At 37.2% G+C, this 16,077-nt stretch overlaps 1 protein-coding gene across 13 annotated transcripts in view; it reads left to right on the forward strand.

Moving 5' to 3' along the window:
* BTRC (beta-transducin repeat containing E3 ubiquitin protein ligase) overlaps window positions 1-16,077 on the forward strand; it is a 180,457-nt gene that overhangs the window by 146,610 nt on the left and 17,770 nt on the right. For all 13 annotated transcript variants that reach the window (XM_059661148.1, XM_059661142.1, XM_059661145.1 and 10 more), the window contains 7 exons: window positions 3,693-3,924; window positions 6,942-7,128; window positions 11,535-11,631; window positions 12,404-12,541; window positions 13,013-13,131; window positions 14,786-15,035; window positions 15,465-15,583. In XM_059661148.1, the coding sequence (XP_059517131.1) occupies window positions 3,693-3,924; window positions 6,942-7,128; window positions 11,535-11,631; window positions 12,404-12,541; window positions 13,013-13,131; window positions 14,786-15,035; window positions 15,465-15,583 (1,142 nt within the window). The remainder of the gene's footprint in view (window positions 1-3,692; window positions 3,925-6,941; window positions 7,129-11,534; window positions 11,632-12,403; window positions 12,542-13,012; window positions 13,132-14,785; window positions 15,036-15,464; window positions 15,584-16,077) is intronic.

The following is a 16,077-nucleotide window of genomic DNA, read 5'->3' on the forward strand; positions in this document are numbered from 1 at the left end:
CCCTTGTGGCTTTTTAAAGGTTCTCAAATTGAAATTTTGCTGCATTTACTTCAGACATTAGTAGAAAAATCTGTATGGGAGAATGATAGAAGGAAGAGGGTTGATAACAAAGGCCTTTACCTTTGTTATCTCTACAAATGTAATATCTTCATTACAAATGAAATTAATATTACAATGGCATTTATCCTTAGACATACCCTATCCTTAGAAGTTTTAAAATCAATTTTATTAAGGTAACTTACATATAATAAAATGCACCTATTGAAAGTATACAGTTTGATGAATTTTGGCAACTGTATACACCTGTGTAACAACTGTAGAACATTTTCATTGCCCCCAAAACTCTTCTGCCCTTAACTCAGTCTGTCCTCCCCCCCCCCCACATTCAGCCCCATGCTACCACTGATTTGTTTTTATTATTATAAATTAGATTTGTTATCCTTAGAGTTTCATATAAAGAGAATCATAAAGTATGTACTCTTTTGTACCTGGCTTCTTTTGTTCAGCATGTTTTTGAGATTTATCCTTGTCATTTTGTGTATCTGTAACTTTGTCAATTCAGCTCTTGATGGACAGTGGGATTCTTTCAATTTGGGACTCTTATTCATAAGCAGCTATGAAAATTCATATACAAGTGTTTTGTGTGGAAATATGTTTTCATTTGGAGGAATAAGTACCCAGGAGTGGAATTGCTGGCTCATGTAATAAGTATGTTTCTCTTTACAAGAAACTGTCAACCGGTTTTTCTGAAGTAGTTGTACCAGTAAACATTACTGCCAGCAATGTATGAGAGACCCAATTGCTCCTCATTCTTGCCAATACTTGGTATGGTCAGTCTCTTTACTTTTAGCCCTACTAGTAAGTTTGTAGTGGTGTCTTATGATTTTATTTGCGTTTTCTAGTCATAATGATGTTCATGTGCTTATTGGCCATCCCTGGATCTTTTTTTGTTAAGTGTCTCTCCAAGTCTTTTGCCTACTTAAAGAAAAAGGTTATTTGTTTTCTTACTGAGTTCTGGGAGTTCCTTATATATTTGTAGATACAAGTCCTTTATCAAATACATATATTGCGAGTATTTTCCTCATAGTTTATTGCCGGGAGCCGGTCCATGCTTGCTGTTTCAAGGGACCTGGCATATATGGCATACTTTTCTTAATATGTTTGCTCACCTTCTTGGCGCTGTGTTTTAACCAAGGTCACCTCTCCGAGAAAGGTTGAATCCCCAGGTAGGGATTTTCCCCTGAAGTTAGGGAGGGAATAAAACCCCTCAACTAAGTGCCAGGCGGGTAATTAATCACTTCAACTACGAACAATCATGCTTAAACTACATAATCTTTTCTCCCTGGAATGGAGATAAGAAACGCCCTAACCTTTGTAATAGAGATTGATAGGATTGAATCAACTGGTATAAATACAGTTGTAACAAGACAGAAAGACTCAGAACTTAGAACAGAATCAAGAAGACAGAACCTACACGGAGCCTAGAGAAAGAAGAACTTCGCTGGAGAGAGCATGCCGGAGGATCCTGGAGAGGGACTGGCCTCGGTGCCTAGAGACAGAGCCTAGCGGGAGAACATGGCAAGGGATCCTGGACTGAACCTGACTACAGAGATTGGCAGGAGAACCTGACTGGAACCTGGACACTGAACCTGACTGGAGAGCCTGGACAGAACCTGGCTGGAGAACCTAGCGAGGGAACATGGCTACAGAACCTCGCTGGAAATCCGAAGCAGAACCTCTCTGGAGATCCGAGCTAGAGATCCTGGCTAGGCTGCTGATCAACTGAATGCTGTCTCCGTGTCATTCCTTCCTTCTTCGCCGACTCCGTCCACACCTTTGGGGACCCCTGGACCTGCTGGGCTTGGACCCCGGCAGTTTATGATTTGAATTTTTATTTTCTTAACTGTTTTTTTGAAACCAGAAGTTTAAAATTTTACCACATACTGACTTATCTATGAAATGTATGCCTATCCACATAGCAACAAGATTTCCTCTTATATTTTTTCTAGAAGTTCTACATATAAATCCAGAATCCACTTAAGTTAATTTTTGTTCGTGATCTAAAGTAAAGAGCAAGTTCATTTTTCTAAACAGATATCCAGTTGTTTCAGTATCATTTGTTGAGAAGACTACCCTTTCCCGATTGAATTATCTTAGTACCTTTCTCAAAAATCAACTGACTATATGTGAGTCTGGAAATCAATGGAAAAAATATCCTTGGGTGAGGATTAAAAAAAAATCTATCAAGGGTTGGCCAGTTCTCATCCAGAGGCTCTGGGGGGAAATTCTCTTCTTCGCTCATTGTTGTTGGCAGAATTCAGTTTCTTGCCTTTGTAGGGTTGAGATCCCCATTTCTTTACTGGCTGTCAGCTCTTGGAGGCTGCCTGCATTCCTTCCCATGGTCTCCTTCCTCTTCTGCCACCAACTCTGCTTTTACAGAGCTCATTTGATTAGATCAGACCCACCAGAGTAAATCTCCCAACCTTAAGGTCAACTAATTTGGGACCTTAATTAAATCACAGCAGTATCTACATGTTTGTTTGAAAAGCTGAAAGATGTGTGTACATCAGTAGCCAAGCTTCTTGGGACCATCATATAATTTTGCCTATCCCCTTATCCTGCTTTAGTTTTCTCATAGCACTGTAGACATTATATTTTCTATTTATTTGGTTGTTTTTAACTTGCTGTACACACTAGAACATAAGTTCCCCCAATGATAGACTGTTATTTTTGTTCAGTGTTGTATTCCTAGCACCTAGGACAATGTTTGGCATGTTGTAAATGCTTAATTAATATTTATTGACTGAACCAATTAATTTAAAAAAGACTTTATGTTATTTAATTTTGATGACAGTGGAGATGGGATTTTTTTTTTGGGGGGGGGGGGGAGTAGATGAAGCATATAAATGTTATTTGAGCTTTAGCTCCAAAGGTACCATAGTCTCAAATTAGTCATTGGCCTTTCTTTGTATGGAGGATTTCTTATTTGACTATTAAAAAATAAGTTGTCAGTAATTGTATAAATGTCTAGTAACTGATATATACAAGAAGAAGCAAATTATAAATTAATGTATTTTAAAACTGAACAAAAAGGTTTTATATAAGCCTTAAAGAAAATAGGAAAAATCAATGGAAGAATGAAAATAAGGAGCTAACCCAGCCTACATCCCCAACAGAAGTGAAGACAGAACTTGCTCTTAGTCTTCCATCCTACGAGCACCTCAGTGCAGAGCTGTGTGCCACGTCTGCTCTAACTGCAAAGCCATTTTTTGCATTTTCTACTTATTCTTATCCAAGAAGCTTTGCTGTTGAACCATTTTCTGCAGAATTAGGTCCAAATTCCTTTGCCTGGCAAAAGAAAAAGGAAATTAGCTTTCTTGGCTTGCTAGTAATAGTAACAACATGCTTTCAGCTTTTGGTTTTCATCTATATATATCCCCAAATAATGTCTTCCTATGAACGTTTGGAAATGGATGCCTAGTCATCTAGCAATATTCCCAATTTACCAACTTACTATGGTATTACTGTGTCTTTCCTTGTAATTGCTGTTCACAAATATTCAATTAGTAAGTGTAACAGTGAGCTCTATCATATAGACATAACATAGCATGCAAGACCAACAAATTATATATTTCCCTCATTTTCAATACTTACTGTTATGTGTGTGTGTTTTTAATCCACCCTTTCTACAGACAAAACTTGCCAATGGCACTTCCAGTATGATTGTGCCCAAGCAACGGAAACTCTCGGCAAGCTATGAGAAGGAAAAGGAACTGTGTGTCAAATATTTTGAGCAGTGGTCAGAGTCCGATCAAGTGGAATTTGTGGAACATCTTATATCCCAAATGTGTCATTACCAACATGGGCACATAAACTCGTACCTTAAACCTATGCTGCAGAGGGATTTCATAACTGCTCTGCCAGGTATGTCTACGGGTGTTTGTGAGCCATTAATTTGCCTGGAAGATATGCTACAATGGTAATAGTACTGGATCTTAGCTATACATCTTTTTAAGTCTTTTTTGGCTTCATTTTTACAAACTGAGTCCTTTAATCGTACCTTCTTGGAATATAAATACAAAAAAAATCAAATTCTGGAGATAGAAACTGCTCTTTTCCCTATCTTCTCCCTATCTCATGCTCTTCTACCCACCCTGTTTACCCACACACTGGTTCAAGTAACATCTTTTCTGAAGCATTATCTGGTTTGAGATGTATCTTAGTTTCAAGATATGTTAACTTATATACTTGCCTTTGGATTTCTAAGAGAGTTTATCAACAGAATATTTAAACTGTAGGAATGAAAAAGAAACATTTTTGAGTATTTTAGGAAAAAGGTACCTCAGCAGCCTTGCTGTGACATTAAATATGTAAATTCCAGGCTTTACAATTTCACTGTGCCCAGTAATCAAATACCTATTGTAATAATAATATATATATACATATATATACACACACACTCATATATATGTATACACACACAAACATATGAACATTTTAAAGCTTTTATCACATGTACCAAACTATCCTCTAAGAAAAATATACCAACTTACACCCTCCCCAAAACTGCTTATTACCACTTGCTTAATCTTTGCCAATTATAACTTTTTAAAATTTTTTTGTTTTTTCAAAATTGCATTTTAAATTTCCTTTTAAAACAAAAGAAATGCATGTTTATAAATTAGAAATAATCATTTTAAAGCTGAATTTGTATCTGTATCTTTTGTTAAATAGAATAGATTTCTGCCCCCTCTTCACTCATTGGATTTTGTTTTAGCCACAGGCAAACAGTTTTCTGAGCGAACAACCTGTGTGTTCCTCATTACTGTGCTCTCCCCCTTCACTGAGAGATGTTCCTATCTCAAGCATATACCACTACGAATTGAACAGGAGTTGATTAGACCATTGTATCCCTTTACCTAATAGTGATTCCTGGTGTGTGTCTGCTGACCACTTTATAAGATATTAAATCATCAGTCTAATGCTTTACAGCCATTTTAACTTATAAACCTATACCATCTGGCTACATTTAGTAAACCAAACTACTTCAAAAAATGCCTGTAATCCATTAATGTAATGGGTTTGTTTGGAGTGTTAGGTGAAATTACTTCCAAAGAGTTATTATAGGGACATTGTGAAAGATCAGGAGCAATTTGATGACAGCCATTAAAAGCACAGGAATGGATTTTGGAAACTTCTGATGGTGTAGAAAGTTTCAGTATGAAGATGCAGGATTTGCATCATCACTGTATTTTGCATGAAGAGCTAATTTTTATATTTTAATTGGCTTATAATCATGTTCCTTTAATAAGAATGAGGCGCTGGATGCTTCCATCTGCTTATGCTTAAATATGAAATGTGATTGCCCTGTCCTGGTGACTGAGTTGCTTGGAGTGTCATCGTGTACACAAAAGGTTTTGGGTTTGATTCCCTGTCAGGACACATACCCAGGTTACCAGTTTGGTCCCTGGGGCCTGTATGGGAGGCAACTGATGTTTCTCCCTCTCCCTCTCCCTCTCCCTCTCCTCCTCCCTCTCCCTCTCTTCCTTCCTCTCCCCCCTCCCCTTCCCTCTCCTCTTTTCCCTCTGTCTCCCCTCCCCCTCCGTCTTCCCCTCCCCCTCCGTCTCCCTCTTCCTCCCTCCTTCCCAATAATTCTCCTTCCTTCTCCCCTATTCCTGTCTCTAAAATCAATGAACATATCCTCAAATGAGGATTTAAAATAATATATATGAATGTGATGCTAGCCAAATAAGATCCACTTGACACTTCTTTTCTAAATCTTCTGAAAAGTGTGATAATATCCATACAATCTTTATAATTACAATAATGTTTAAACACATTTGGATTGTTGCTAATGGCGTCCAAGTGTGTCTTCATATGATTCAGGGGAAAGGCACAAGATGGAATATGGCATTCTGTTCTGTTTAAGTTTGTGCCCAAGGGAGTCAAGTTTGAAGGAATCCTTCGGTACTATTTAAGTCTTTAGCAAACTTCGATATGTAACATGTAAAGAGAAAGAACTTTGAATGTTTTTGTCTCACTTGTGAATTAGAACAGCAGCCAAAAGGTTTATTAGTGAGATCATCCTATTTTATAGGATCTGTTCCTCTGAGGCCTCAGTATAGATTTGAGTGGTAGAAAAGTGTAATTGGGAAGCCCATCTAGTTTACTCAGCTCAAGATCTACTTCCACTGTGTTTTGCTCTGTACATCCTACAAAATAGTCTCTGAAATTCTAACCAAGTTATCTATTGGTTTGGGATTATTTTCATTTTTTGGTACTGTCATTTAGGTTTTATAGCAGCAACTATTCTCAAATATAGTTTTTTAAAACATCTGAAATTAAACTCATCCTTGAACTTAAACATTCCTTTCTGTCTTTCCTCTTGGGATGTTCCTATACCAATCTGTATTTCCTTCTTCTCTTCTTTCTGCATGCCCAAAATTCTATAGCCCAGCACATTCTGACTTAGTGCCTCTCCCCAGTACATTTAAAGAATATTTCTTTTACTGAACAGCTTTGGAACTGCAGCAGTAATAGAAACAGAATGAGAAATGGACCTAATATAGAGATTTGGGGGGGTCTGAATCACAGAGTTTGAGATGCCATCCATAGAACATCCCCTAGTGCTGAAATCCATACAGATAGATGTGAATTGTTTTCTGGAATCCTTTTTATTTTTAATGTCTTGGGGGGTTTGCTGGATGTTAGCTTTAACTTCCTTATCTAAAGGAAGATAGAAAATACTGTTCATTTCTGTAACCTTATGGAAAAATTATTGACACTCATTTGACCTAAGTTTCTGTTTGAAAAAGAAACTGGACACACTAGGGACAGTGATGTGCCTTCATAACAGAATAAATGCTGTTTTGTTTCAAAGACCTTTTGTAAAAAATCATTTACCATCTATGTTCTTCTTTGCCTCCTTCCCCCACCAAAAGCTCGGGGTTTGGATCACATTGCTGAGAACATTCTGTCATATCTGGATGCCAAATCACTATGTGCTGCTGAACTTGTGTGCAAGGAATGGTACCGAGTAACATCCGATGGCATGTTATGGAAAAAGCTCATCGAGAGAATGGTCAGGACTGATTCTCTGTGGAGAGGCCTGGCAGAACGAAGAGGATGGTGAGCCTTTTAACTTTTTTACTATTAGGGCTTCAGGACCTGGCCACTCATTCATTGGAATGTTGTCGGGAACCAGTGAGACCATTCTCATTTAATACAGTGATTTTGCTGGTTTATAGCAAAAAATGTAGAATAGTTGTACATGTACTAGGCAGTTTTTCTTCTGACCAATCACACATAAATGACATTATAATGTGTTAATGCTGCTTTGCAGAAAATAACAAAAAACGTGACTAGCCTTCCTTTTTAAAGCATTCTGTTCTCTGGGCAGAAACAGTATTCTGAAAAAGGGCTGAGGGGCAATTTATAAGGCAAGCAGATGACTTTGAATCACGTAGAAGCCATCAGATCCACCTTTCCCCTAAAACAATCCAGAACAAATAATTATTTTCTCCTTTAGAAGATTTCTTGCCTTTAGCCCCTGCCTGGGGTGTTTTATTGCCTTTGTAATCAAAATTATTTTTATGCCCAACTAAAATAAGAGCTATAGCCATCAGAAAAGTGAAAAATGGAATTTGGTATAAATAATGGTTTTTTTCATAAGACATATTTTTTCAAGATTTTACTGCTTAAGCTTGAATTCTTTAAGGCATTTTATAGTTAGCAGTCTGAGACTTACCAGTTTTGTTGTTTTGTTAATGTAATGGTACCATTTTGTTAGAACTTCTGGAAGATTCTTCTATATATAATTTGCTCTCAGAGGATACCTCTAGAATGTCACTATAAGAAAGTCAGCTGTGAATATTTCTATAAAATAAAAGTGACATTAAATATTTCTTGATAGATATGCATCAGCAGGCATATGTGTGCTTGGTATTATTCTGAGCAATGAATTTTATCAGTTTTTTACCTTGGATCATAAAGAGATACAAAACAATTAAAAATGGAGGTTCAGCTTTTCTTAGCAATTTTCATTATGATATAGTTGGCTCCCTTTTATCTTTGAAATTAATTGGTATATAATAAACAGAATGCCCTGTAAATTTTATACCAAGTACTGCAAGAGAGTTCTGTCATTCTGGCTATTAGGAAGACTTTAATATTTCTCTCAAATTCAGTTAAGGGGAGAAAATACCAGGCAATTGTTTGGCTATGTGAAAATTGCATAAATGAAAGCATACTGTTATTTCTCCTTCCCCAAATATTTTTTCTATCCTCATTTATTTCACTATATAGAAAAATAGAAACCTTATCTCATAACTTATTCCATACTTTGGAAATAAATTCTTTATAGTATAAAAAACAAAATAGTATGTAGCTGTATGGTATTCAAAGTCCATCATTTTGTTAAGCATGCCAAGACCAACCTTAGAAATAGAGCAGGCAGTTGCTTACATGGGAACATTGTAGGGCAGCAAGGACTATTTCTCTGCCCCTCAAGGGGGAGGAGGGAATGAAAAGAAACTCTCCTCCAAATCACTCCTGACCTGAAATTTCCGTTATAGAGATTCATCCCCATAGCCATAAAGGTTTTGTTCCCTGTTAAAATACACTTTGGTCCCATTTGGACTATAAAGGATAGTGAACCTTTATCAGACATTGGGAGTTTCCAGTCTTTATTTTTTAAGATAGTGAGAACAAGAAGTATATGGGCAGATTTGAGCAGATGCATGTAAAAATGCCAAAAATCAACACAGTCTTCACAATTTTGCTTAGAGTTGGCACTAAACAGCAAGATCTGTTATGTTAGTTATACAGGAAAAAATATAAGATCATTGAAGAAATGGCTTTGGGGCTTTTTAAAAGGGGTTTGTGAAGGTATAACTGAAAAATAATCCAGGATCCAACTGTAATTATCACTCTTTCCCCTATCTCTTCAACCATAGGAACCCACGCCTGCTCTTTTGAATATCCTTCAGAGTTCTGACTATTATATTCCTTTGTCTTTGTCCACATTTATCATCTTAACTTAATGTAGCCCCATGAAATTACAAGTTTTTTCCCACTTCCAGTATCACCTTGACTTTCTGTGGCTGCTTCTATTTTTACATGTTGCCTTTCTTCCTGTGTTAGTATTCTTCCCCCACTTAAAAAAATGTTTTAGTGTATGGTCAGTTATTCATTTTATTCTTTTAAGTTATCTCACCAAGCCTACTATGTCAATCAAGTCCCCCAAATGCTGTCATTGATAGTTTTGCCCATTTCGTCCAACCAAAAATAAATAAGTAAATACAGTTTTCTAATAAAGCTTTGGGTTTAACTTCTACTTTGCTGTTGTAATTTATATCTAAATGAATTTGATAGTATGACCCTATGTGAACTCCATCTTCTCTCTTGAATAATACTGAATGTGCTCTCTCTGCTCAGTAATGGTAACTCTTAAAAGTATGATAAAAGACAACTTGGGGAAAGTCTATTTTCTTAATTAGCAGGTCACATTTTATGAAAACATTCTGAATTTAATATTTAGCATTTAGAATGTACTCACACTCTCAGAGGTACTAGGCATTTCATATAGAAATGTCCCCTGTTGTCAAAGAGCTTCCATCTAAAAGATTTTGACTTATAGACTGAGAAACCAGTTTTAAATACCTAGCCACCCTTTTTTGTAGCACCTCTGATTTGAAGAAATTCAGATACTTTAGCAAGCCGTGGTAACTATGGTGCAGTAGAAAATAATCACAGGTTTATATAATTTCTCTTTCCTTAGGATGTAGAAATAGTTTCATTCATCATGAAGAAATCTTGGGATGCCTGTGTATAATTGCAGAGATTAAAAAGAGGACAGGAATCTCTGAAGAATGGTGGACATTGAGAGACAATAAAGTATTTCAGAGTATGGGATCTGAAGTCAGATTTAGATTCAAACCTCAGCTCTACTCACTAGCTATGTGACCTTGGTCAAGTTTCTTAAGCTCCCTGATGTTTGATTTCTTTATCTATAAAATTAATGTAGTGACTCCTACCTCATTAAAGGATGTTGCAGTTGAAATTATTAAATTATAATTATTAACCAGATTTAGAATTTCTTCATTCAGAATCTATTGTTGTCTGCAGTGTGTTGCTAGAATAAGATTGTTTAGAGAAGAGTTTTAACTTTTTAAAGCCAGAATTATTTCAGTGTATCTTGTTTGCCCTTTTCTTTATGTTGGTGTATCCTATTGCTTGTTCCTATTTGTCCCTTTTTAAAAACTACTTTTTAGTATCTCCACTGCAGATTTCCCTTTCCGTATTAACACAGAAGTCAGAGCCAGCGGCTACCTTTCTGATAGGAAATTTTCTCAACTAATTTTCAAGGTGTATAATAGGAAGAGGGCAGGAGAGAAGCGCTCCTAGAGACATTGAACAATTAATTATATTGTAATGGAGCTATAGAGGGAGGAGTAGATGACTGGCCCAGAGAACACATGATTTCTCTAGTGCCAGGATTACACTCAGAGGCATTTCTGCCTATCTCCACTTCGCAAGGCACAGTGCCAGTGAGAACAGCAGTTAGTACACCCATAGTGGGGTTTACTAGCTTCCACACCGTGTTTGGTGGGTTCTTAACTTCAGGATAAGGAATTAAATTTTTTACCCAGCAGGAAGTGATTGCCATTTACTGATTTTTTTTTGTAGCAAAGATCTAGCTTGGGATATGAGCATTCCAAAGATGTGCTGTCATAAGGAAGGAGATGCTAACAAATGTTGCTCACTGGAATCAAGGAAAGGCAGTAAAATGCGTGTAGTATGTACATAGCCAGGAACACACCTGTGAAAGTCAATTTCATGCTTTAGACTTGACAGCACAGTGCTTATAGGCATTTCTTTTCATCTTCTTCCATACCTGCTCTGAACACTCCTGTGATCCCTTTGTTTTCTGTGCAAATGAACTGAATTGCTCCTTTCAAGCATAGCTACACTGATCACCAGGGTGCCTGAGTTGCCAACAAACCTTAACCCCATAAATGAAGACAAAAGAAGTGTTCTCTATGACAGAGGCGTTCCTACTGCCCATGATGCGAGGCTCCACTGACTAGCCCAGCTTTACTCAGTGAAGCTGTGGGACATGTGCCTAGCAGTTCAAAGGTAGTACATAGATATCGTCATGAATAAAATTTTCAAAAGATAAGGCCAATAAATCTGTCTATCCAGAGGTCTAATAGACCAATAGTTGGATTCTGGTTATATGTATTTCATTTAAGTATTGACATTATAATATTCCAGAAGGCCTGATACTCGATGTTCTACACTGGAAATCATCATGTTTTACCCAAAAGCAAATCGATATTGGCCCAGTTCCTTAGAGCCCAGAAAGTTACTCCTTAATGTGGGACTCCTGAAACGAGACTTAACTTCACTCCTCTTCAGGCTAGTTATGGAGACTATATGGAATGATAATTGTCAAAACACTTTGAAGAAATATGAAGCTCCTTGTGAATGCAGAATATTGTGATTTTTATTATGAAATATTTGTGTTTTTTTAGGGGACAGTATTTATTCAAAAACAAACCTCCTGATGGGAATGCTCCTCCCAACTCTTTTTATAGAGCACTTTATCCTAAAATTATACAAGACATTGAGGTAAGAATCTATGTATATTTAGGTATTTGCCAAATACTAGAGAATCATCAACATTCTTCAGTAACAGCATTGTTACAGCAAACCCATTAAGGTTTATTGATGTGAGTTAAAAATCAATTTCTTTGTAAGAGAATAGAGTAGGTAAAATATAGTAAATTGCCAGGCAAAGATTTGTGTTTAAAAGTTATTTATTGATAGATAGATGGATGGATGGATAGATAGATAGATAGATAGATAGATAGATAGATAGATAAGAGAGAGAGATTATGATGTCTTTATATAATATCAGTGAGACTGCACTCTTAACCTGATATTCAGATATCTTCTCAATTGAGCCTCCGTGGAGATTCACTGGTAGAAATGACCACCATGTAGGAAGCCCTCTGAGCACATAACTTCATGTGGTTCATAGATTGTCTTCTCTCAGTGAGCAGTCTCTTTCCACCAGGTTTATTATTTAATTGAATGAATTATATGAAGAGTTCTAGAAAATAATCTTTAATTTCTTTACAAATGAAAAATGTTTTATAATTTTAAATAGTGGCTTTTGTTTGTTTGTTTGTTAATCCTCATCCGAGGATATTTTTCCATTGAGAAAGTGGAAGAGAGGGGGAAAGACAGAGAGAGAAAACTTATTTTTAGTTTGCCTTAAGTTTTAAATAGCCAATAGAGTGAAGCATTGAGCATTTGTCATTGGTTGCATGAAAGTTAGGTAAGTGTTTAGTTCTGTTCCCTTCCTAATTACTGCCTCTTTACCATTCCTTCTTCTCAGACAATAGAATCTAATTGGAGATGTGGTAGACATAGTTTACAGAGAATCCACTGCCGAAGTGAAACCAGCAAAGGAGTTTACTGTCTGCAGTATGATGATCAGAAGATAGTAAGCGGCCTTCGAGACAACACTATCAAGGTGAGATTTCTTCAGGTGTGGGAAAGTAGCTGAAGAAGCTAGGGTGACCACATTCATAAAACAATCCAAAGCATAAATTCTAGGTATTATTTCCAGGAAGTAAGTGAGCATTTAAGGTTGTTTCTAGTCCCAAAGCCAAAATCAGTTCCTTAAAGGACAGATACCTGCTTCCCCCAAGAAGGGCATATAAATGGATTGTGAAATTCTCTTCTTGAAGTTCACTGAATGAGCTATTACTCTTAGCCCTCACATAATTATAGGCTACCCCTGTTCCTTAATGAAAAGGATAAAGTCTGCATTAGTACTGAAGCCACATATATGTAGGTGCTTAGCTATACCTAGAGAAAAGAATGCATTCCACACTACTCTGAGCTTTGATTCTTTGGCGGTATCAAACACATAATAGAGCCAGCAAGTCTCTGCAGCACCCCATTATCACAGTGATCAAAAGGATCTTGTTTGCCCTCCTAGATCTGGGATAAAAGCACATTGGAATGCAAGAGAATTCTCACAGGCCACACGGGTTCTGTCCTATGTCTCCAGTATGACGAGAGGGTGATTATAACTGGATCATCGGATTCTACAGTCAGGTAGAAAATTTCAAACGACTTTTTGAACTCAATTATCAGATCCACTCTGTCTTTGTCATATGTAGTAATTCTGTGTATATCTGCATGAGCACAGTTCTAAAACTTCATAACTAAAGAAGAAGAAACCATCAGCTCCACCCACCGTTGTGTTAATCTAGAACTAAAAACTTGAATTAGGAATGATTAAGGTAAGTTTACATTTTTATACATTTGAGAAACTACACTTTCTGTTTTAATTTGCTAGAATCATCCATTACAGAAACCACCTCACAAGGGAATGACATGAATGAAATGAAACCTTCCTTTCAGGGGCTTATAACTGTAGTGTAGGCATGTGTTATCTCCTTTAAAATGTGTACAGGTAAGAAATGCTCTCTCTTTGCCAGCCCCTCCCCTGCTGTCCCTGCAGTTTTTAATTGCAAGCTTCACTCAGGGAGGGGCCTTCAATTTCCAGAGGCATTAGTAATTTGATGACACAGTCATTATGCTGCTGGAGTCCAGTGTAGCTTGAGTTCTGGGTACCAGAAGCACTGCTGGAAACCTCTGTTAGAAATTTTGCCTTAAGCTAAAGGATTTAGCAAACATAATGCATCAGAAGTAACTTTTTTAAAAATGGGGGGGGGGGGGGAGCAGTTAACTGCATTGTTAGATTCTCTGAAGTTAAATGTTTACCATTCTCAGTTATCCTCGGTGAATAGAAAAGGCTGTTCTTGTCTTTTGACTTAAAGGCATAGCAAACTCAGTTCTTAGTTATCGACATTTAACATTTATTGGTTCATGTGGAATGCCTCAAGGAAGCTGAAACGTAGAGGCTGACTAACATCATTTATAGGATAAGGGAAAAAATGATTTTCTGAAAAAGGGGGTTAATCTGGAAAAAGGAATAACTTGTGTTATAAAAACCAAAGTAAATATACAAAAATAAGAGTATTAAAATCAAATACTATATCTCATCACATAAAATTCTCAAGCTATCTAAAGATCCTATTCTCTACTGTGAAGTCCATGTTTACAGTTGATGGCCCTTCTTGATCCCAATCCCCATTCAGAGCTCAGAAGTGGAGCCTTAGACTTAGGGTCTAAGTAATCTTGGGCCTTGACCTGTGTGGTGAAATCTAAGATTCAAAGACATCAAGATCAAATCTATAGCATTAAATCAGTCTGTTATGGAAGCTTCTTGGCCTATACCAGTTCTAGTTCCTGAGGGCTATCCATAGGACACTAATGCTGCTGTTATTAATCAGATCCCCAGTTTTAAATGTATCTTATTAATGGTATCAGATTGAATTTCTGAAGTTTTATAATAATCTTGAGATCTGGGCCCAATTAGTAGGTGATGGTGGCTGCTACCTCATTCCTACTCCCTACACATACCCACATTTGAAGTAGTGTGTCTTTAAGCATTTCACATTGGCAGCATCCTATCTTCTTGCTTTTCCCACTCTCCCATTCCAGCCCTCTATCTACCACTTCCCTGTGATCCGTCAGTATTCTTTACCTCTGTTCAACTTCAAAAATGCAGTAGGGTATTGTACTAGTATGAAAGTGGCCGGGGGGGGGGGGGGGGGGAGCACAGTGGTCAAATATTGGTAGTACATTGTAGCATCAGTACCTTCAAAATCTCAGATAGCCTTCTTAATGTTGTTTGTTCCAGGGTGTGGGATGTAAATACAGGTGAAATGCTAAACACGTTGATTCATCATTGTGAAGCAGTTCTGCACTTGCGTTTCAATAATGGCATGATGGTGACCTGCTCCAAAGACCGTTCCATTGCTGTATGGGATATGGCCTCCCCAACTGACATCACCCTCCGGAGGGTGCTAGTCGGACACCGAGCTGCCGTCAATGTTGTAGACTTTGATGACAAGTACATTGTTTCTGCATCTGGAGATAGGACTATAAAGGTAAGTTTCCAACTTAAAAGTAGGGGATTTCATGTGAAAATCTGATCAAGAGCTATTTCATATTAAAACATCACTGTAGACTAATTAAATATTTAAGTAATGGTAATAAATGAGAAGTTATGTGACAATTTTGGTTAGGTATTTTATTACTATAAGTAATGGTGAGTGTAAGAAGGGCAGGAGTAAATTTAGGTTCAAGAAAATTTGTCCCTGAGACCAGACTAACACCATAGAGTAAATCAATTTGAGAAATCCTATGTGATAGCAACGAGCTACAAATTAGCCCTATATTGCCATGAATCAAACTTGTCATTGATTTGGTTTGGCTTGATAACTTGGTTTAGTCCTTCCCTCTCCAGGACTCCACTTGCCGTAGATATTACTAGTGAGAGCACCAAATCAACTGCCAGATGCCATATTCTGTTTCAGGTATGGAACACTAGTACTTGTGAATTTGTGAGGACCTTAAATGGACACAAACGTGGCATTGCCTGTTTGCAGTACAGAGACAGACTGGTCGTTAGTGGTTCATCTGACAACACTATCAGGTGAGCAGCGGGTGCCTTGTCTAGAAGGGATCATTATTATCCTACCATTCATTGTTTGTGCACAGTTCAAGCAAATCTTCAACTATGTTATGTTTATTATAAAATGTTTTCTTTCTGTAGCTTCTCACAGGTCAAAAGTTTGCCCCAAGCAGAGACAGCACAGCAAATCCTTTTGTTGATGTATTTTCTTCCTGTAATAGTTTTATCACCAGAGAGACCTATTTAAAAGGTACTGCTTGAATGAGGAAGTGGGCAAGAGAGATACGCAGATTGAGGTTGAAAGCCCTTCTCTTTAAATTTCACCTGTCTACAGTTGGAAAGGGCTAATAAATAGCTAAAGGCGATTTCTCTCTGCCCATGGTCTAAAAAAAGGAAACAAGATTTGTTTCCCTACTAGCAAGTGTGCATTTTATTTTCTTAGTATTGCATAATTGGCTAGGGAGTTACCAGTCTGAAATTATAATGAACCCACTAATTGAAGTACTTTTGGTATT

Source organism: Myotis daubentonii, chromosome 13 (assembly GCF_963259705.1).
Source record: "Myotis daubentonii chromosome 13, mMyoDau2.1, whole genome shotgun sequence".
Taxonomy (NCBI): domain Eukaryota; kingdom Metazoa; phylum Chordata; class Mammalia; order Chiroptera; family Vespertilionidae; genus Myotis; species Myotis daubentonii.